At 42.0% G+C, this 20,143-nt stretch overlaps 1 protein-coding gene across 1 annotated transcript in view; it reads left to right on the top strand.

Annotated features, from left to right (window-relative positions):
- JMY (junction mediating and regulatory protein, p53 cofactor) overlaps nt 1-20,143 on the top strand; it is a 127,990-nt gene that overhangs the window by 92,056 nt on the left and 15,791 nt on the right. The window contains exons 6-7 of the mRNA XM_065406644.1: nt 1,685-1,872; nt 14,468-14,554. Coding sequence (XP_065262716.1) covers nt 1,685-1,872; nt 14,468-14,554 — 275 coding nt within the window. The remainder of the gene's footprint in view (nt 1-1,684; nt 1,873-14,467; nt 14,555-20,143) is intronic.

Genomic DNA, 20,143 nt, shown 5'->3' with positions numbered 1-20,143 from the left:
TATAATCCCTATTCCATGATGAGATATCTTTGAGCTATAATGTATCTTATTTAAAACTATCTTTAGATAGGTTTTTTCCTCAAAAAGCATTTTACCAAAAAACAAACAAAACAAACCATTTTTTAATTTTTTTTTTAAATCATTGATTTTTATCCACTCTGTAATTGAGTCTGTCAGTTCATTTGTAAAATCCTGTTTTATGACTCTGCCTCATTTTAGAATGAAACCTGCACACAGATTCTCTCTTTGATAGCTGCTTAAGAAAATACAGTTTTAGGTGATTCAAACATGAAATTTTGCAGGCTGATTTTTCATAGTGATCCAGTGACATGTATGGCTAAATTTTTTTTGTTGAATTTTTTTTTCTAAGTGAGTGCTAGGTTCAGTGACTAGTGTGGGGGTTTTTGTACATTGTTTTAATTTTAGAGTTATGAAGTTCTGTCCTTACTTGCTAGAATCACTTTCTTCTTCTGAGTTGCTGTTTGTTAGCGGGGGGATATAGTCCGCACCAGGAGGGAGAAGATGCTTCATGCATATAACACAGTAAATGGCTACTGCTTTTAAGATGGGTAGCCTCATAGAAGGGAGGAGGGAAGCCCTTCCCCCAGAAGAATCCTACAGCTGGGTAGGAGGAAGTTAGAGTTGTATGCAACCAGAGTAGCAGCTTTCCTGAGAGGTGGCTGACTGCAGGAGAAATATGGGCAACTGGCAGTAAGGTCAGTGCTAAATGTTCACTGTCCTTCCTGTTTGAGCCACCAGCATTGAACTCCACTCCTGGTAGCTTCCTTTGATCTGCCTGCAGCAGAGGATATAGAGGGGTTTAGAAGGCCTTTGTGTCTCCCTTACCCAGGCATTCACAGTGAAGGATTCATCACCTTTATTTATTTATTTCCCCCCCCCCCCCTTGATAAGAGATTAGAGGTCAAATGTTAACAATTACACTCATTACAGCATTTGAATTCATTAGTGCTCCACTGTAGGCAAGAGAGACTATAGTGTGAAATACAAATTTAAAAATGATAGGTTGTGATAAAACTTTTGATAATGTCATTGTCCTCTTAAGTGTGGTGTCTTCAAGGTAAGCCTAGCAGAGGTACTCACCCTGCCTCCAGTGAGCAGAAGCCGTGACTAGGAGCCCAGAAACCTTCTGATGGGCGAAATCTTGGGATCATCATGTTGTCTAATTTCTCTTTCATGGTGTGTGTATATATATGAGATATCTGAAGAAGAGTCACACAACAGAAACCCTAGGAAGTGGCCATATAGCTTGAACTTTACAGTGGAGATCACATGAGATGACTGTGCAGCATAAACTCTCCCCTCATGTTAGTTAAGTTCAAACGCTGTCAGAGGCGTAGTGTTGTGGTGGCATGGGGTTATGTTTCCTTCACAAATTCATGCTTACAGTTATTGTTTCTTAGAATGGTGTGTGAGCCAATAAAAATAACAGGAGGTACATAATTGATGTGGCTTTTTATGTTTTAGCTAAACTGTAGCGCCTTAGGAGGTTGTGCCCCTTTAACACGTTGGCATTCAACTGTTATTTTTGTCAAGACCAGCTCTTCCTGCGCATTGTCTAATTCAGGGTTCAATGTTAAACAAAAAAACAGAACCCACCAACTTAGTGTTTTATGTCAATCACATACACTGATTTGACTTCTTTTATTGCTGACATTTTAAACAGAGAAGAGAGATGAAGTGGTATATTATGATACTTATGAAAGTATGGAAGCCATGCTTGAAAAAGAAGATATGGCGACATCTATACACTTACAAAGAGAGGAGCTGCAGAAGTTGCAACAGAAAATCCGCCAGCTGGAAGCAAGGCGTGGACGCATTTCTGCCAAGAAAGCTTACCTCAGAAATAAAAAGGTAATATTAAATTGTACAATTCTTCTCTAACAGAGACTTCCCCTTTTTAGTAAAACCACAGAGGCATCCAGTCTTGGATGGGAGTCCACACAGGGAGACTCAACACCCAATAAACTGGGTCTCTTCAGGAACAGTAGCTGCACATAAGTGTTCTGGGATAAGGGATATAAGATGCCAAGTTTTTGATGCTCCTTAAAATTATGGAGGTATCCGTTTTAGTTCCACAGTGAAGGCTGAAGAGTTTTGCAACAGTTCAACCTCGTTCTGTACCCCACAATTACAACACTTTGAGCACATAATTCATTTTAGATAATTTATAAATCAGTCTGTTAAAAATGGGTCCTTTAATACTTTTTTTGGTCTCTAGTAATCTTAATAATGGAAAAACAGACTCTTCAGACTTCCAATATAATCAAAATGTCCTGAAACCTTGTTTTTGAGGAAGTTTTTGTTAGAGTTAAAGATATTTATTTATTCGTTTGTTTATTTTGGTAGCTGCTTCTGTTCTTCACAACTGAAAGTTTCTCCTTTAGTAGAGGCTAATGTTCTTCTACAGAGAATTCCACCAAGAATTGTCCTCTTTCAAAATAGCTGTTATTCCCAATTCAGTGGAACATAGTCTGCCCACAATTAAGATGCCCTTCTCAAAATGGCTTCCATCTCTGATTGTTCCCAGTTGGATGGAGACCACAAGCTGCCCTTAGCAAAGATGGCCACTGTCTTCATTCACCTGCTGCTCAGTCATCTTCTCTGCTTTGATAGGGGCAACTATCTTTCCTTTGGGCAGCTTGGTTTCAGTCCCCTTAGAAGTGTGGAAATTCACAATTTAGAGCACTGAAATAACTTTAACTCTGCCCTGTAGTGACACCATGCAATGTTACAATTAGGGCATTTCAGGGTTTCAGTTCCCAGATTAGATTAAATTGACTTTTAAAGAAAAATTAGTTTTTTTTCCCCCCAATTAAAAAAAAGTCAAAAGACTTGAGTAGAGAAGCAACAATTTTTCATGGAACTTTAATTTGTAATCAGTATGTGAAGAGATTTAAATTACGGTATGGATTATCTCTTTAATATTAATGATCTGTCTTGAAAGATTAACGGTTGTGATTCGTACGCAGAATTGTTGCAAATATGGATTACATTTTCAAGTCATATGTTAAATTTTGGTAAACGCACATTCATTCATTTCTCTGAATGACTTGTTTGTAGTTCCCTTAAAGCCCATGCAATTATATGAACATGCATTATTTATGAGTGAATATATTATTGAAAGTAAAACATCACATAAAACATCACAGTACTAGAGATAGTCTTGAGTTTTTTCATCCATTGCTGTGTACTAAATTTGAAAACCAGCTGAAGAGTTAGTACAGTCACCAAGCAGTTATCTTTATACTTTATATTAGCTAACTTCTTTTTTTTTTTTTTTTTTTGGTACTGTCTGCTTTTCAGTCACCACTATCTTACCTGGAGCGGCTCCTGGGTAGCAGCGGCACGCACCGGGGCCAGTGCAGGTCCCACTCCGCTCCCGGAAGTGGCCGGCACTGCGGCCCCTGGGGAAGAGGGAGCAGAGGGCTCCGCGCATTGCCCTCGCCTGTGGGTACCTCCCCCGAAGCGCCCATTGGCCGTGGTTCCCCGTTCCCTGCCAATGGGAGTTGCGGGGGATGGTGCCTACAGGCAAGGGCAGCACACTCAGCCCTCCGCCCCCTCTCCCCCAGGGGCCGCAGGGACGTGGTGCCGGACGCTTCTGGGAACAGTGCGGGGCCTGCGGCGCCACGGAGGTTGCAATTCCGTGGGCCGGATCCAGCCTGCAGGCCATAGCTTGCCCACCCCTGCCTTAGAGCCTATGCAGATGCTGCCCCTCCCCCCCAAACTACAGAAAACAAGCTGTATGTTAGATGGCATATGCCACAGGCTTCCCCTAAGAAAGGGAAGACTTCCAAAAAGAGGAGTGCAGACTTTCACCTTAAGGAGACAGCTCTGAAAAGGTCCAGGTCCCAGGGAGATCTACGGTCTCTGAAACCTCAACCACAAAGGAGAGAGACCTCTCCAACAGGGCCTTGGTACCCTCTACCAGCCAGGAGGGCAAGCATAGACACTCGGGGCTGGTGATCTCGAGTTCACCCAGCTATTGGTACCTGTGTGTTCAGCCCAGCCATTGGTACCCATGCATGCAGCATTCTTGGCACCAAGCAAGCAGTGGTGCCACCCACCATTGGCTTTGGCTACTATGTCGGTACCGATGCCCTATTTGATAGCACAGGAATTAAGGTATACTAAGGACCTCTCAGTAACAACCAGAGTCCCCACTCCTCATGGGTACTGATCATCTCTTGGTACTGAGACCCTGATCTACAGACTACTGTCCTCCAGTACTGCAGGATTCTCCATCACTTTTGGTGGGTGCTCTCTCTTTGGATTAGATGGAGGAGGAGAAGATACTTTCAGTTGGTCTCCTCTATTTCTGTTCAGGCCTCTCCAACATATCTCTTCATCATCCCATTCTCTGAAAGACGTAAGGAAGATTGGGGTCATTATCAAGGTGGCCCCTCATGCCACTCCCACTTCCGTATGCCCTCTCACCCCCAATGTCCATACTTGGATCTCTGGGCTGCCTATCAACAATTTGCCAGACCACTGGTACTCTTCATAGGAAGGCCAGAGTTGTACAGCCCTCTCCTCCCCAGCCAGCTCTCCCATAGCAGATGTTTGAGGTTCAGGAAGCTAGGGTAGATAAGGAGGTCACCCCTCAAACACCTGGTTATGCCTCTGCCACCATCCATGGCTGATGATTTTTGACAATTTCAAGACCTCATAAAGAAGGTAGCTGACAAATTCCTCTTGAAGAGGTCAGTGAGTCACAGCACAAACTGTTGGATATCTTGTAGTCAGTAACCCCTCCAGGGTGGCGTTACCCATCACTGAGGCACTTGTAGATCTGGCTAAGACTGGTGGCAGACACTTGTCGCTGTTCCACCCATGTGGAAATAGGCAGATAAGAAGTATTATGTTCCCCCTATGGTTTCTGACTTCTTGTTCTCCCATCCGCCACCTAACTCCCAGATGGTGGATGTGGTAAATAAGTGGAGCAGGGAGCACTTCTCTAGGTCTACCCCATATAATAAGGACCAGAAAAGGCAGGATCTCTTTGGGTGAAAGGCCTCTTTGTCAGCAACCCTGCATTTCAGGATCGCGAATTGTCAGGTGGTCATAGCCAAATATAATTTTACACATTATAACAGAGTCACAGTTTTTATTGAACTTCTGCCACAAGAACATAGGGAGCAATTCCAGTCCATCATCTGAGGGCCACTTGGTGGCCATAACTGCCTGTCAAGCATGTTGGTGTGCTGCAGACACTGCTGCCAGGTCCATCTCCACAGCTGTGGTTATGAGCAGGGCATCATGGCTCCATATAATGGGGTTTCTGAGGAAAGTGCAGACCGTTGTGGGGGGGATCTTGCCTTCGGTTGTAAACTGTTCTTGGAAACCACGGGTGACTCCTTGTGCACGCTAAAGGACTCTAGGGCTGTTTTGTGATCCCTGGATATACATACACCTACAAATAAGAAAAAGTTTGTTATCTACTAAACTGCCCAGAGATCACATCCCATTCAGTGTTCAAGGTTCGATAGATCCACCATACCTCCCGCTAGAAAGAGACGTAGATTTCAGAGAAAGAGGGCCGCATGATCATCCTCCACGATGACCCAGCCATCTTGAAGCAACAGTTTTAATGGATTAGTTGATGGTTCAAATCCTCCTGCACGTCTGGATTTACAGCTGCGCCCATGAGCCCACCTTCCCCCTTTTGGAGATCACCTTGCCTATTTCCAACATGCTTGGCGGTGGGTCACTACAGACAAGTGGGTCATAGAGGTCATAACATCGAGTTATACCATCCATTTTACATCATTCTCTCCACTTCATCCCCCATCCCTATCATTCAGGGACCCCTCTCTGAGTTTTTATTGAGACGAGAAGTGAACTCTCTCCTTCGATTAGGAGCAACATAGCTGGTTCCTCTGCCTCACAAGGGCAACAATGTTCCCTTTAATTTTTCCCATCCATGTGCGGAATGAATTTTATGTGCATCAAATTATTGAGGTAATGTGCGGATGTGCGCCACCAGTAGAAACAAAAAACATAGATATAATATACATTTTTAAAAAGTTACCATACAGATAATTACTTCAGCCAGGATGGGTTAGGCATTTTAGAACTCACTACTCAAAGATTTAAATTTAATCGTAGGAGAGAAATAAAAATTATGAAATGCATAGACCAGTCAAAAAACTCAAACAATAGCACTCAAACAATAAAATTACAGAGAATATATGTGTATTGCAGGAAATGTCAAGAAATAACAACAATAATAATACAAGTATATGTTGGGAGGTGAATGTGAAAGACTGAGACGTACACTGTGTGTGAGACAGAGACGCGTTGCCGCTTTAAGTATGTTGCCCTTTTAAGTAGATCGGCACTCAAAGCAGCCACAGCAGCAGCCACCAACAAGCTCCCGCCGACCCACTCTTGAGCCCTGTCACGTTCCCCCCGCTCTGTGGAGAGGGGTTGTGGGGGGAGGGGGACACCCTAACAGCACACCTCGTCTCTTCCCCCCGCCCCGCTCTGCATAGCAAGCAGGAGGCTCCTGGGAGCAGCTCCAAGTCAGAAGGCAGGAGCAGCATGGCAGAGGGGGAGGGGCACCTGAAGTGCATTGCACTTGATAGCCTGCTGGGCAGCTGCGGCAGCTTAGAGGGAACATAGAACGGTAAGGGATTTTACTTGAAGTATTTCCTTGTGCCAAAGGAGGACGGAGAGTGGAGACCAATCTTAGATCCAAGACTTCTAAAACAAGTTCAGAAAGTCTCAAAAGTTCAGGATGGTGACTCTGGCAGCTGAAATTCCCTCACTGGAGAAAGGGGATTGGTTTTCGGCTCTCGACCTACAAGATGCCTATTTCCATATAATGCTATACCCATCACACAGGAAATACCTACACTTCACTATAGGTCAGGATCATTTCTAATCTCGAGCGTTTCCCTTTGGTCTTTCCTCGGCCCCAGTGTGTTGTCAAAAGTCCTGGCAGTAGCAGCTGTTTATATCCGACAAGAAGTGTCCTGTACTTCGATGACTGGCTACTCAAGGGCTGCTCCTATGAAGTGGTGCTATCTTCCACCCAGACGGTCCTTGCCTGTTCCAGGAGTTGAGTCTGCAGCTGAATGTAAAAAAGTCCCCATTAACCCCTGTATGGAAGATACAGTTTGTAGGGACATACTTGGATTTGTTGACAGCCAGAGCTTACCATCTCTTAGATTCATAATCTTGTCAGGTCTGGTACAGGCAATTCAGGGGAGCCCTTAAACCACAATAAAAAACTGTCTTCAGTTCCTGGGACACATAGCAGCTTGCATCTTTGTGACCAATCATGCAAGGCTACATCTTTGCTGCTTCTAAGGTTGGCTCAGAATGACCTATTCTCCAGTCAGACACATCTTAGACAGAAAGGTGACAGTTCCTCTACAAGTGAGGAACTCCTTAGACTGGTGAAAGGATCAACTCAACATCTGTGCAGGGCGTTCCTTTCTGTTTCCCAACCCCATAAATGACTTTAACAACAGATGCATCACTGTTGGGATGGGGAACCCACCTCAACACCTTCATGACTCAGGGCAAATGGACAACTCAAGAAATCAATCTTCACATCAGTCTGCTGGAGCTCAGGGCTGTCAGGAACACTTGCCTTCATTTCTTACCCCTCATCAGGGTAAATGAATCAGGGTCTTGATGGACAATATATCCTGCATCCTCTATATCAACAAGCAGGGAGGGGCAAGATCCCCCTCCCTGTGTGCCAAAGGCATGAAACTCTGGAATTGGTGTGTAGCTCATCAGTTCCAAATTTTAGCACTCTGCCTCCCCACGTATTCAGAAGGCCACAGTTGATGTCCTCAGCAGACACTTTTCACAGGATTACGAATGGGACACTCAAGTTCTCCACAGTATATTCCTAAAATAGGGACTGCCAGAGATGGATGTCAATACCTCCTCCAGGAACAGGCAGTGTCCTCTTTTCTGCTCAAGCAGGCGTCTGGGCCACCACTCCTTGGGAGATGCCTTTTTTGGAAGAAGGGTCTGTTCTATGCATTTCCTCCAACACCACTGATACTAAGGGTGATGAACAAGGACAGAGAGAGTTATCCTTATAGTGCCGACATGGCCAAAACAAGCTTGGTATGCTTACCTGCTTCACCTATATGTCCAACCATCATTCAAGCTCCCAACTGTTCCTCATCTCCTGTTACAGGTTGTGGGTCGTGCTTCATCCCAGCCTAGTGGTTCTCCACCTCAAGGCATGACTCCTCGATGGTTCACGGACCTAGAATCCTCCTGCTCTCTCAGTAAGTACAAGAGGTGTTACTGAGTAGTAGAAAGAGATCAACCTGCACTACTTAACTGCAGAAATGGAAGAGATTCTTCCACTGGTGTTGTCATTGCTGCCTCCTGCCTGCATCGGTGCCACTTTGTCATCTTGGATTATCTACTGGATCTAAAGAAATCAGGGTTATGAGTTAGTTCAGTTAAGGTCCATTTGGCCGCAATAACAGCCTTTCATTCTCTGGTAGAAGGATTCTCCATATTTGCTCGCTCAGAATAGTCTAGTTTACTAAGGGTTTGGGGACAGATTAGAAATGTCCACAGATTAGGAACCTACCTTGACCTGGGACCTCAACCTTGGTACTCGGTTATCTTATGAGACCTCCATTCAAACGCTAGTAACCTGTTCTCTGTTGCATTTATCTGTGAAGATGGCCTTCTTAGCAGCTATCACGTCGGCCCATAGGGTCAGAGAGATTGGAGCCATGAAGGCAGATTTCTCCCACCCCCTCTTCATGGTGTTCTTTAAGGGCATGTTCTCCTTACATCCACACCCTAAATTCTTACCTAAGATTCTATTGAAGTTCCATCTTAATCAACCCATTCATATACAAGTATTTTTCCTGAAGCCACGTAGTTCACTACAGGAATCCTGTTTACATATCCTGGGTGTTAGCAGGGTATTATCCTTCTATTTGGATATGACCAAGTAATTTAGGAAGTCACGTAGGCTCTTCATTTCCTTTGCGGATAGATTCATGGGGTTCTCAATCTCTACTCAGATTATCAAGATGGATACTTGGATGTATTATCACTTGTTATGATGCTGTGGGCGTTCTCCTTCTCCCCCCCCCCCCCCCCGGCAACATCTGTGGCATTACTGAAGAATGTACCAGTATCTAAAATATATAGGGCTGCTACGTGGGCTTCAATACATATGTTTTTGAAACATTGTGCCCTGATTCATGTTGTCAGATCTGCTGCGGCACTTGGTTCTGCAGTACTATCTTCAGTTCTGACTCTATTCTGAAGCCCCCTCCTCCATCTGGTGATGCTGCTCAGAAATCACCTGAAGTGGAGCACCCATAAGGATGCTACTCAGACAAGAAAAAGAGGTTACTCACTTTGTGCAGTAACCATTGTTTTTTGAGATGTGTCACTATGGGTGCTCCACTACCCAGCCTCCTTGCCCTCTGCTTTGGATTATTCCTTAGGGGACGTTTGGGTGGGAAAGGAACTGAGGGTGCTTTGCCTGCATGCCCGTATATAGTCTCTGTATCTGGCATGAGGTGGTATTAGGCGCTTTTGTGGGCCTAGTAGACACTAAGTGAAAATCTCCAATCAAAGGCTCAAGAGGCACATGAGCACCTGAAGTGGCACACCCATAGGGACACAACCTCTTGAAGAACTGCAGTTACTGCACAAAGTGAGTAACCTCTTTTTTATTGTCTGAAACAAACAGCCATTGTACTAGGGAGTTGGATTTATAAGAGAAAAATCAAGAGGGGAGGCCATTAGAAAGAGAGAGGCTGAAAGTGTGAAAATGACCTTCTGGGAGCACATCCTGGAACAAGTGAACAGCTGTAAAGATCCTGAAATAGTCCTTGCTCGGGGAACTTATTCCTTATCATAGGCAGGCTGGGAAAACAGTTGGCCAATGAAGCTGTCTTAGGCACCAGGAGTAATGATTTCCTATCCCCTGTCATGGGCCTGCTTGGATTTCCACACAATCAGTGAAAAACCACTAGTGCAAGAGGAAACCATACATTTTCACTAAGATAGTGCCTCACCTCCCCAATGAGTCCTGATAAAGTAAGTGAGATTTTGTAGAGTAAGGTGCTATTCAGTAAGAATATCACAAGCTGGATTAAAGATTTCAAACTCTCCTGGGAAGTAACAATATCATTGTTTGCACAACCCTTAACAGATGGCCCTCAATCCTGATAGATTAGATTATATATATTTAAAAAAAAACTGTTTAAAAGAACATTAAAGTTGCAAAGTCAAGAACTCAGAAGATTGGAAATGCCAGAATTAAGGATGCTTTTGCAACCTTAATTTGGACCCCTTATGTGTATGTATTATAATACTGTCTTTAACTACAAGATCTCATAATTTTTTCACAGGACCTCTGCCTCATTCAGTGCATGGGATGGACGGTTCTCACTGAATGGATAGTTAGTCAATATTACTTTTTATCCTTATGGCTTCATGCATTATTTACTGCACACTATCCAAATCTTGCATTGAATGCCAAATTTTTAATTTCTCATGGACTTTTTTCTCATCACACTCATCACTTTAGTATTTGGAGTGCTTCATGAACATTGGTCATTTTTTCTTCACACACCTGTGAGGTCATGTGATTTTAAAGCTGGGGAACTGAGGCACAGAGAATAAGGACAAAATTGACCGTTGTCCACTAATTTTGAGTGCTCAGTTTGAGACTCTAGGACTTGATTTTTTTCAGAGTATTTGGCATCAGATAGCATTTTATATGCTTGAAGCAGAGTGCCCATTGACCTCAGTTGCAGTTCAGTGCTTAACACTTCTGCAAATCAAGCCTCTCTCCCAACCTCTTTCCCTCTTCTTCCTCAGGATATTTCCTTCTCCTCCATACTGCCTGGATTCCAGCAAGTGGAATGTTTGAGATCAAAGAAGACACGTCCGCCACACTCTGTTCTAGTGTCCAGGGAACCCTGGCAGTTGGGAGGAACAATTACAGGAAAGGCCTTGCTCAGTATGGCTGACACAGAGCTCTATGGGGGAGGAGCATGCTTAGTGGAGGTGAAATATTTAAAAAGTTTTGTAAATGCCCCATAACCTCTACTGAGCACCTACAAAAGGTGATGTTCAGAGGCTTATAACTTGGCCAAATTTTGGGTGGATTTTCATGATGACAGGCAAAGATCTCTCTGTTCCCAGGGTGATCTCCCCTCCCTCCACTCCCCCCCCCCCCCCCCCGGTCAAATATGAAGTCCCAGCTCCAATGTGTGAGTGCTCTAGATCAAGGACTCACAAGAAATTTTTGGTGGTCTTGGAGTGCGGCCACCAATTCTTGCTGGTGACCACTCTGACAATTTTTCCTAAAATACTTAATTAACTTTAAGAAAAATAAATAAATATGCACACATACATGTCCAAATTAATTTATTTATGTAGGTTTTTATTGCAGGCTCAATAATAAAAATAATGTTCAGTTGTGATCATCTACTCTGACCTCCTGTATAACACAGGCAATAAAACTTCCGCAGAATAATTTATTTTGAGCTAAAGCAGGTCTTTAAAAAAAATCCAATCTTGATTTAAAAATTTCCAGTGATGTAGAATTTACCAGAACTCTTGGTAAATTGGTTAATTATACTCACTGTTAAAATTTGGCAAAGTTATAAGCAACTGAAAACTGGTTCTTTTAATGGAAAGTGTTAGGCAAACTTAACTATAGGTAGTGTGGCCATCTCTGCCTATAACAGTGTTACTGTAGAGTACAAACCCATGCAAGAATTTTTTTTTAATGAATTGTATTTAAATATGAATGCAAAGTACAATGGAAGTTAGAAAATCAACATATGTTCATTTTTGCTAGTATTAATCAAGTAGTTTTATTAAGTGACAAAGGCTGAAAAGGTTGACCAGATTTTTGTTAGAAAAAGTGAAGATAACTTGTAAACTTGAGGTTTGTGGGGTTTTTTTTTTTTTTTTTAAGAAATAGAAGCACAATTTGATATCACTGTAGAAATTAGCCCAGTGATTTAAAGAGAGAGAACCTGTTACTATAGAATCCATTTTAAAAAAAAGCCTGCTCTTTGGAGCTATTCCCATATGCTTTTTGAAACAAAACTGTAAAATGCAAATAGCATGCATCTTTAGCTAAGTCTGTTAATATCTAATTTCTAAATTAAAGAGCATTGAAACAAAGACTTTGATTTCTTACAGTGATACCATCATTTATTTTCGCATCTTAACTTTAAGCATTCCTATTTTAATTAGCATATAATCAGCACTTCTTACAACCAAAGAAAGGGCAACTGTACTAAAAATAAAAGCTGAACATTTAGTCATCTTTTCATGTTTGCGTCTTTTATCTTAGACCTTGAATTACTCTCTCTCTCTCTCTCTCTCTCTCTCTCTCTCTCTTCAGGGCTTTATTTAAGTTTAATAACTTTTAAAATTGGGGTAAACGGAAGTGGATAATTTGTAAATTCAGTCCTACTCAAGTAACATCAGAGCAACATTCTAATGAGCACCTCAAATTTAAAAGGTCTTATTTTAATAGTTCCAAATCAGAATTTTTATTTAGATATAAAGAAATAGCGCCTAAAATATTAGAATGGGTCATTTCTTGATCACTAGAAAGTGAGCTCACTATAGGTTTTATGCTAATTGTTTACTTGCCTGACTCATTAGAAACATCTTTCATTTTTGTTTTGTTTTGATTGTCAGCTCTTAAGTGAAACGCCTTTTTTGGTGCATTTGTCTGAGGAATTATCTGTAAGTATAGTAACCTTTGTCATTTTCTTTCTCTGATTTCTCTTTTCTCCTCACCGTACTAGTCACAACTTAAACTATATTAGCTTAGAAATGCAGTACCTTGCCCAAAAAGTTACAATAATCTTTTAACCAAGGTAATAGGTTCGAGAGAGAACAAAACAGAGATTAACTAACATTAAAAAAGTCTCAGCTTCTGAAAGTCATTTATCACATTCTAAATTTATTGTTGTTGTCTGCAAAGTTTAGTTTATAGGAAGCTTTTGCTGCCTAGTGCCTTTATTTTATTTCCAGTCCTATTAATCAGGCATTTCATGACCAATGAAATGATTAAAAATTTAAAGTGTTAGTCTATACCAATAGCAACTGCTATAGCTAAAGTTGAGAAGGGTATTCCATTATAAACCTACATTCTTCTTTGAGTATTGCCTGCATGTATTTCCATGTGGGTGTCTGCTCTTTGAAATTTTTCAGATAACATTGCCAGTTGAGGCTGGACACAAACTCTGCCTACCTCTGTGCCCACCACTATCCCCACTGGTCCTCTTCGAGGAGAATGTAGCATTTTCCCTTTTTTATTTCTGTTGTAAAGGATTTTCCTTTCTTCTTAAAGTTCAAGAGTTAGTGTGAGGCTTCTGCTGTATTTTTGGTCTTCATTAGACATTTTGATTTCTTTGTTTTCTTGACTTAATTGAGCCTTCCTAACACCACTGTAGGTGTCAGTTGATTTGACCTCAGCCATCAATCAACAATCTTTGATGATGCCTGTGATGGTGCCTTGTCTGTAATGGATGAGCATACTCAGTGCCTCTTCCCCCTTAGGGAGGGGCATAATCCAACTGGAGTTTGGCTAAGTTTACAATATTGTGAGAACTTCCTGTAATTAATGTGAGGTAACTGTGTGTGTGTGTGTGTGTGTGTGTGTGTGTGTAATGTAACACAGTAAGTGTAATGGCTAAAGAGCCATTTTTTCATCAGTTCTTTAAATTAGACATGTCAGAAATGACTCTTGGAAAATAAGGTGCAGGTGCAGAAATGTAGATACAATAGCATCCATGTTTGTGTGTGCCGTCACCAATTACACATGGAAATTAGGAATTTGCACTTGCGAGTTGCCAGTTGTCTAGCTGAATACATAATTATCTAATTTTGCTTGAATGCTAGCAGTCATTGCTCACGTCAATTAAAATGGAGTTGCATGAGCAGTTGTGCACTCTCAACTTTTTGAAAAGTCAGTGAGTTGGGCTACATCTGTAATGGTGTCAAGTATCAGAAGGGTAGCCGTGTTAGTCTGGATCTGTAAAAAGCAACGGAGTCCTGTGGCACCTTTAAGACTAACGGATGTATTGGAGTATAAGCTTTTGTGGGTGAATGCCCACTTCGTCGGATGCAGGGGGATGCATCCGACGAAGTGGGCATTCACCCAAGAAAGCTTATACTCCAATACATCTGTTAGTCTTAAAGGTGCCACAGGACTCTCTGATCTGTAATGGTGTTAGACTTGGCTAGTAGCTGCTACCTATATATGCTCTGGTAGTCAACAACAGTGTTAACACAGTTGTTTAGGTTTTGTGTTTTTATTCAAAAGTTAAATTAGATTCTATATGATAACTGCTTAAACAATTTTACTTTTTAATGCTTAGTGCTGTTTGTAAAATATTACAGTATGCCTTTATAAGTTGATATTTGGAATGTATACCTTATAGATAATATTTTGTCTCTACAGGAGATCTGTATCGCAAAGCATAATGAAAAGTTCCAGCAGCGCCATCAGAGTGAAGAGAAATACAGAATGCATCATACTGTGCAGCTAGTGAGTTTATGCTCTGTTATTGAAATTAGCCTTTGATTCATTTTTTATATCCCTCGCCATGCATTAATTAGAGCAGTGTTTTCAGATGGATTACTATTTTGAACAGTTGGCATATAACCTGGAAACTTTGGACAAAGATGAGTAAGTAGAAGTTCATGATAAGATATCTTCTATTTTTGAAAGTAAAACTGATGCTGTTAAACTAATGACTCCCGCACAATATTGGGGGTTATTTATTCTCTTTTACTATAGATCAGGGGTCTCAAACTCAAATGAACATGAGGGCCACATGTGGATTAGTACATTGGTCCGCATTACTGACACCTCCCTCCCCCCCCCCTTGGCCCCGCCCCCACTCCACCCCTTCCTTGAGGCCCTGCCCCTGCCCCGCCTCTTCCCACCCCTTCCCCAAAATCCCCACCCCAACTCCACCCCCTCCCTGCCCCCAGGGGGTACAGGAGGGGTGTGGGGTGTGGTGGGGGCTCAGGGCAGGGAGTTGGGGTGTGAGGTGCAGGAGGGGTGAGGGGTGCAGCAGGGGGTTCAGGGCAGGGGGTCGGGGTGTAGGGTGCGGCAGGGGGCTCAGGCCAGGGGGTCGGGTGCAGGAGGGGTGTGGGGTGTGGCAGGGGGGTCAGGGTGCAGGGTACGGCAGGGGGTTGGGGTGCAGGAGGGGTGCGGCAGGGGGCTCAGGGCAGGGTGCGGGGTGCGGCGGGGGCTCAGGGCAGGGGGTTGGGGTGCAGGAGGGGTGAGGGGTGCAGCAGGGGGTCGGGGTGTAGGGTGCAGCAGGGGGCTCAGACCAGGGGGTCAGGTGCAGGAGGGGTGTGGGGTGCGGCAGGGGGGGAGGAGGGGCACAAGGGTCTGTGTGTTGCTGTTGCTTCAGGCACCTCCTCCAGCAACGGCAGACAATCGTTTTGTGCCTTTTTTCCGGGGTCCTGTCCACCGGACCTGCTCTCCCAGCCGGCATTACTGCGCGGTCGCGCCTACCCCTTGCTCCCATGGCTCATGAAGCCTGGACAGTAGTAAGGAGCAGTTCAACTTGTGGAATGACAAATCCAGAACGAAGGATTGCACTCTATGGTCCACATTAATATTATTTCATAGACCTAGATAGCATTAGTCCCTATAAAAGGCATCATGAAAATTTCCCCTCACCCCTAACAAAAATGTTAATTTATCAGAGCAGCTGAAAGGGTAAGGAACCCGGGACTGTAACTGAGAGCGCGCTTCCATATTATTTAACTCATAATTGATATAATTCAAAGTAAAATTTAACAGCGTGGTCTGTTCTAAGACTAAAAATGCAGGAGGGTAGTCAGGTCGCTGTTCCTTTTTCTGTTTCCGCCCGGTTTCGAACTGGTGACGTTTCGTGTGTTAGGTGAACGTGATAACCACTACACTACGGGGCTTCTCTTCTTTTGCCACAGACTTGGCTGAATGCACAGGAATGTTTTCTCTTGCTACAGAAGCTACCTAATGCAATGTCTATATCTATGGCCTTCCTGCCCACAAAGTGGTCATGCCCCCGCCCAAGGCTGACACAGTGACCTGGCTCGGGCAGGATCGCTAGCGAGGCATAATACTTTTGCCGTTAAGCAAACACAGCAATTCTTTCCTGGCTCTGCCACTGAATGCCTCCATGCGTTACGCTCTGCCCTATCAGTGCGGGAGGTCTGCGTGAGCTCGGAAAACATGTCATCACGAGTGCGTTTTTTTTTTGCCTTCTAATCTGCGATAACCTCAGGGATGAAGATGATAGGGGGAACGTAGACACATTCTGGGGGGACTGCATGGTCACCAGTGCTGCTGAGTTCGCCACGCTGGCCAAACAGGAAATGAAATTCTAAAGTTCCCGGGGCTTTTCATGTGTAACTGGCTAGTGCATCACAATGGAGCACTCTGGGATAGCTCCTGGAGGCCAATACCGTCGAATTGCGTCCACACTACCCCAAATTTGACCCGGCGATGTCGATTTCAGCGCTAATCCCTTCGTCAGGGGAGGAGTACAGAAATTGATTTTAAGAGCCCTTTAAGTCGAAAAAAACGGCTTAGTCTTGTGGATGGGTGCAGGGTTAAACTGATGTAACGCTGTTAAATTCAACCTAAACTCGTAGTGTAGACCAGGGCTGTGTCTGTGTAGAGAGCTTTTAAAAGAAATTACACCCTTGAGAGTAAACCGCCTATGGGGAGCATTTTTCTCTTAAATTAAGACAAAATTATATTGTTTCCCAAAATTACAGTAAGTTCACTCTTAATATCTTATTAGATACTAAAACTGTTTATGTATGAGCAAAACAATTTAAGGGCAGGTGGGACTTGTCCAGTTATTAATAAAAACCAGTCAGTTTTATAGATGGCCATAGTAAACAATCTAAGTTAAATCCTCGGAAATCAACAAAAATATGTAAATTAGCTATTTAGAAGAAGCCATGTAAGGAGCTGTCTTGAAACAGACCAGTTACAAATATCAACAATCTTAAATCCACTATTCTTCTGTTTACCAATGTTTAGCCCCTGTCTCCTCTCTGAGAATACATGGTTTAACCATCTTGTAATTAACTGGAAAAACTGTTAATATTTAAAGTTACAGCAGCATTTTTACATCCCAATAAAATCATTAAAAGAGTTTTAAATCTAATCACTTGGCAATGTTTTAGTTAATGTTCTCTCACCAAACCATGCTGAAATCTTGGTGAGGTTTTCATGGGGTTGTTTCTTCTTGAGTCTTCTCTTTCGTACCTGTCTGTGGTAGCTTGCTTGTAGAGATGGACAGGATGAATTATATTGAGTACCATGTTTGAGCAGGGTAGCAGAGGGTGTGTTTTATACCCTTCTTCCTATTTTCATAAAATTATAGGAAAACTTATCTCTTTCAGATTTATTTAGATTCAAAGTTGGTTGCTGTCACCCCTTCACTGTTAGTTTACTTCCATGGGTTGTCCTTAGAAGGCCTCTTCATCTTATGAATATGTAGTTTATTAATGTATAAAGGTATTGGAGTTCAGCAGGAAATGAAATTGTTTCCAGAAACTCTTCCTGTTTTTATAGAAAAGTTTTTTTGTTTTGTTTTGTTTTTGTTTTTGTTTTTTGGGGGGTTTTTTTGTTCTCAAAACAAAGTCTTTGGCTTAAACAGTTATTAATGAAGTTGTTGATTCTATGTGACAATTTTTAGAAAGATGATGATTCTTGTCGTCTTGAGTTGGGTGTGAGAATTCCTTGAGTACTGCCATTAATTAATTATTTCCCCCCCTGAATATAAATAGCCTATATTTTAATAGCTTCTTACATTAGTGATTAGTTAGCAAGGTCCATCTTGGTACATAAAGCATTTTACCATTTATGTAGCAATGATATTAGGAGCTTAGCATTTGGTTAACGTATTTGCAAGTATGCATCTCACAAACATTTAAGAAATAAAAAAAGGCTTAAAATATTTCCAACTACAAATGTTTTTCCTGGTGTTTTAAAGAGTAGCCGAGGTTTTTCATAGTATAAACTCTTAGGGGTAATAAACATGGGTTCATGGTTAAGGAGTTGTTATCTTCCTGGCATTTGCTTGTCATTGGGAGACAAACAGAAACCTCGTGGAATTTCTTTGATTAGACTGAACATTTTGTGACATATTAAGTTTAGCTAGTTATGTATTATAATTTTCACGTATTGTGGCTATAACCTACTTGTAGCCATGTCTTATTAGTCAGTAAAGATGCAGACAAGTTTGTAATGAGCTATCATCAAAAAATTATAATTTAATATCATTTTCCATCAATATTGAGGTCTCTCTGGTAGAGTATCTTAAATAAATTGCAAGAAACAATTGCAAAGAAACAGGTATTTTTCTTCCAGTTAGGCAAGACTGGCAAATTATGGTGGTCTATGAATATGAAGTAGTATCACTGCCATTAACTGCTGAAAGGTTGTTTTGCAAAAAGCAGTGAAATAATGTAACTTGGAAAAGCATAGGAAGGATTTCTTTTATATTTAAACAGCCAGTGAATCTTGTCTTGTAGTCTAGTTACATTAGGGTTTGCAGCTGTATTTAAGTTGGGCACCAAATGCAGTTAGTCAAAGGCTGTTTATAACACTGTATCCATCCATCCCTGATACTTGTCACTCAGAAACCCATCTAGAATTGGCAGTGAATGGTGCTATCTGAACAATAGCTTTCCACCATGTTAATTCCAGCCATGCCAAACAACTGAACCTAATGTGGGTTGGTGAATCCACTTGCTTACAAACTTTGTCAAAATTATATTTCAGTAACATTGGCATGTCCACAGTTACCATCCTCCATAGCAATGTGTAACTGGACATTGAGATCCTGGGTAACTATCTCATACTGCCTCAGCAACAGATGTTAGGGATGACATTATAGGCACTTTCCAAAAAGTCACTTTTTACCTAGTATTAAATAAAACAATATGTAGTCCCACAATCTCTCAGCTGTATACTTCATGGCATTGTTCCCCCCCCCTCCCCCCATATCACAGAGGCTGTATTAGCTGTTTAAATTGCCATATTTCTGACACCATTCCTGTTAGATGGGGTGATTTTTCAAAATTCCTTGTAGGTCTTGGACACTTGTTTATATTTAAATATTTATATTTAGTAATAATACTTGGGACAGAGATGCACCACAATCCAAATTGTCTCTTCACTGTCAAACGTTGATTAAAGTGGTAGAAGTGGACACATTTTATATCATACATGTATGATAAACTTGTCCTGAGATCATGTTTCATAATTTGCATCATGAAAGGGCTGCATGTGAAATATCACATATGAATTTATATAATCTTTCAAGAAATTGCAAAAATACTAAATTTCACTCTGACAGTGAAAATTGATAGTTTTGTTCAGCTTTTACTATAAAGAAAAGGACTCTGGTATGTCAAGTAAATTAATTTAATGTTTTATTCAGCATATCCTGACATACTGAAATCAGTTTTCCTTGTGTTTCTTGAAAGCTACAATAAGCTTTAAAGAGCTTAACAGTGTTGCCATCTCACATGATTTTATCACAAGTTTCTCACTACTTGCTGTTTTTTTCCATAAATCCCTAGCTACTAGAGTCAGTGATTATGTGAGAATCTCTGCATTCACATCACAATCCATCTGGTCCACAAGCACTTTCTGAGGTTGATGGTAGGAAACCATTATTGACAATACAGGGTTCTACCATTTGGACTGTCAGCAGCTCCCAAGGTATTCACAAAGTGCCTAACTGTCGTAGCAGCCTACCTCAGAATAATGGGTACCCAGCTATTCTCGTACTTGGATCACTGTGTAAGTATGGGGGACATCACAAAAAGTGGAGGAAAACGGTCAACATATCCTTCAGTTATTCTGTCATCTGGACCTATTAACAAACAAAGGAAAATCTGTATTGATCGTCTCTCAGAGAATAGAACTCACCGGAACTGTATTAGACTCCACCATAGTTAGCTCCAGAAAGGTTCTAAATAATGGTCCAGTTATATAATTCCTCTCCCCCTCGCCCCCCTTCCCAAGCCTACCAACTGACCTCTGTCAGAATGTGCGTCCGGTGGCTAGGCCTCATGGCATCATGCATCTTTGTCTCCCAACATATGAGAT

This window comes from Emys orbicularis, chromosome 6 (genome assembly GCF_028017835.1).
Source record: "Emys orbicularis isolate rEmyOrb1 chromosome 6, rEmyOrb1.hap1, whole genome shotgun sequence".
Classification (NCBI taxonomy): Eukaryota; Metazoa; Chordata; order Testudines; family Emydidae; genus Emys; species Emys orbicularis.
This window is presented reverse-complemented; position numbering and strand designations above follow the sequence as displayed.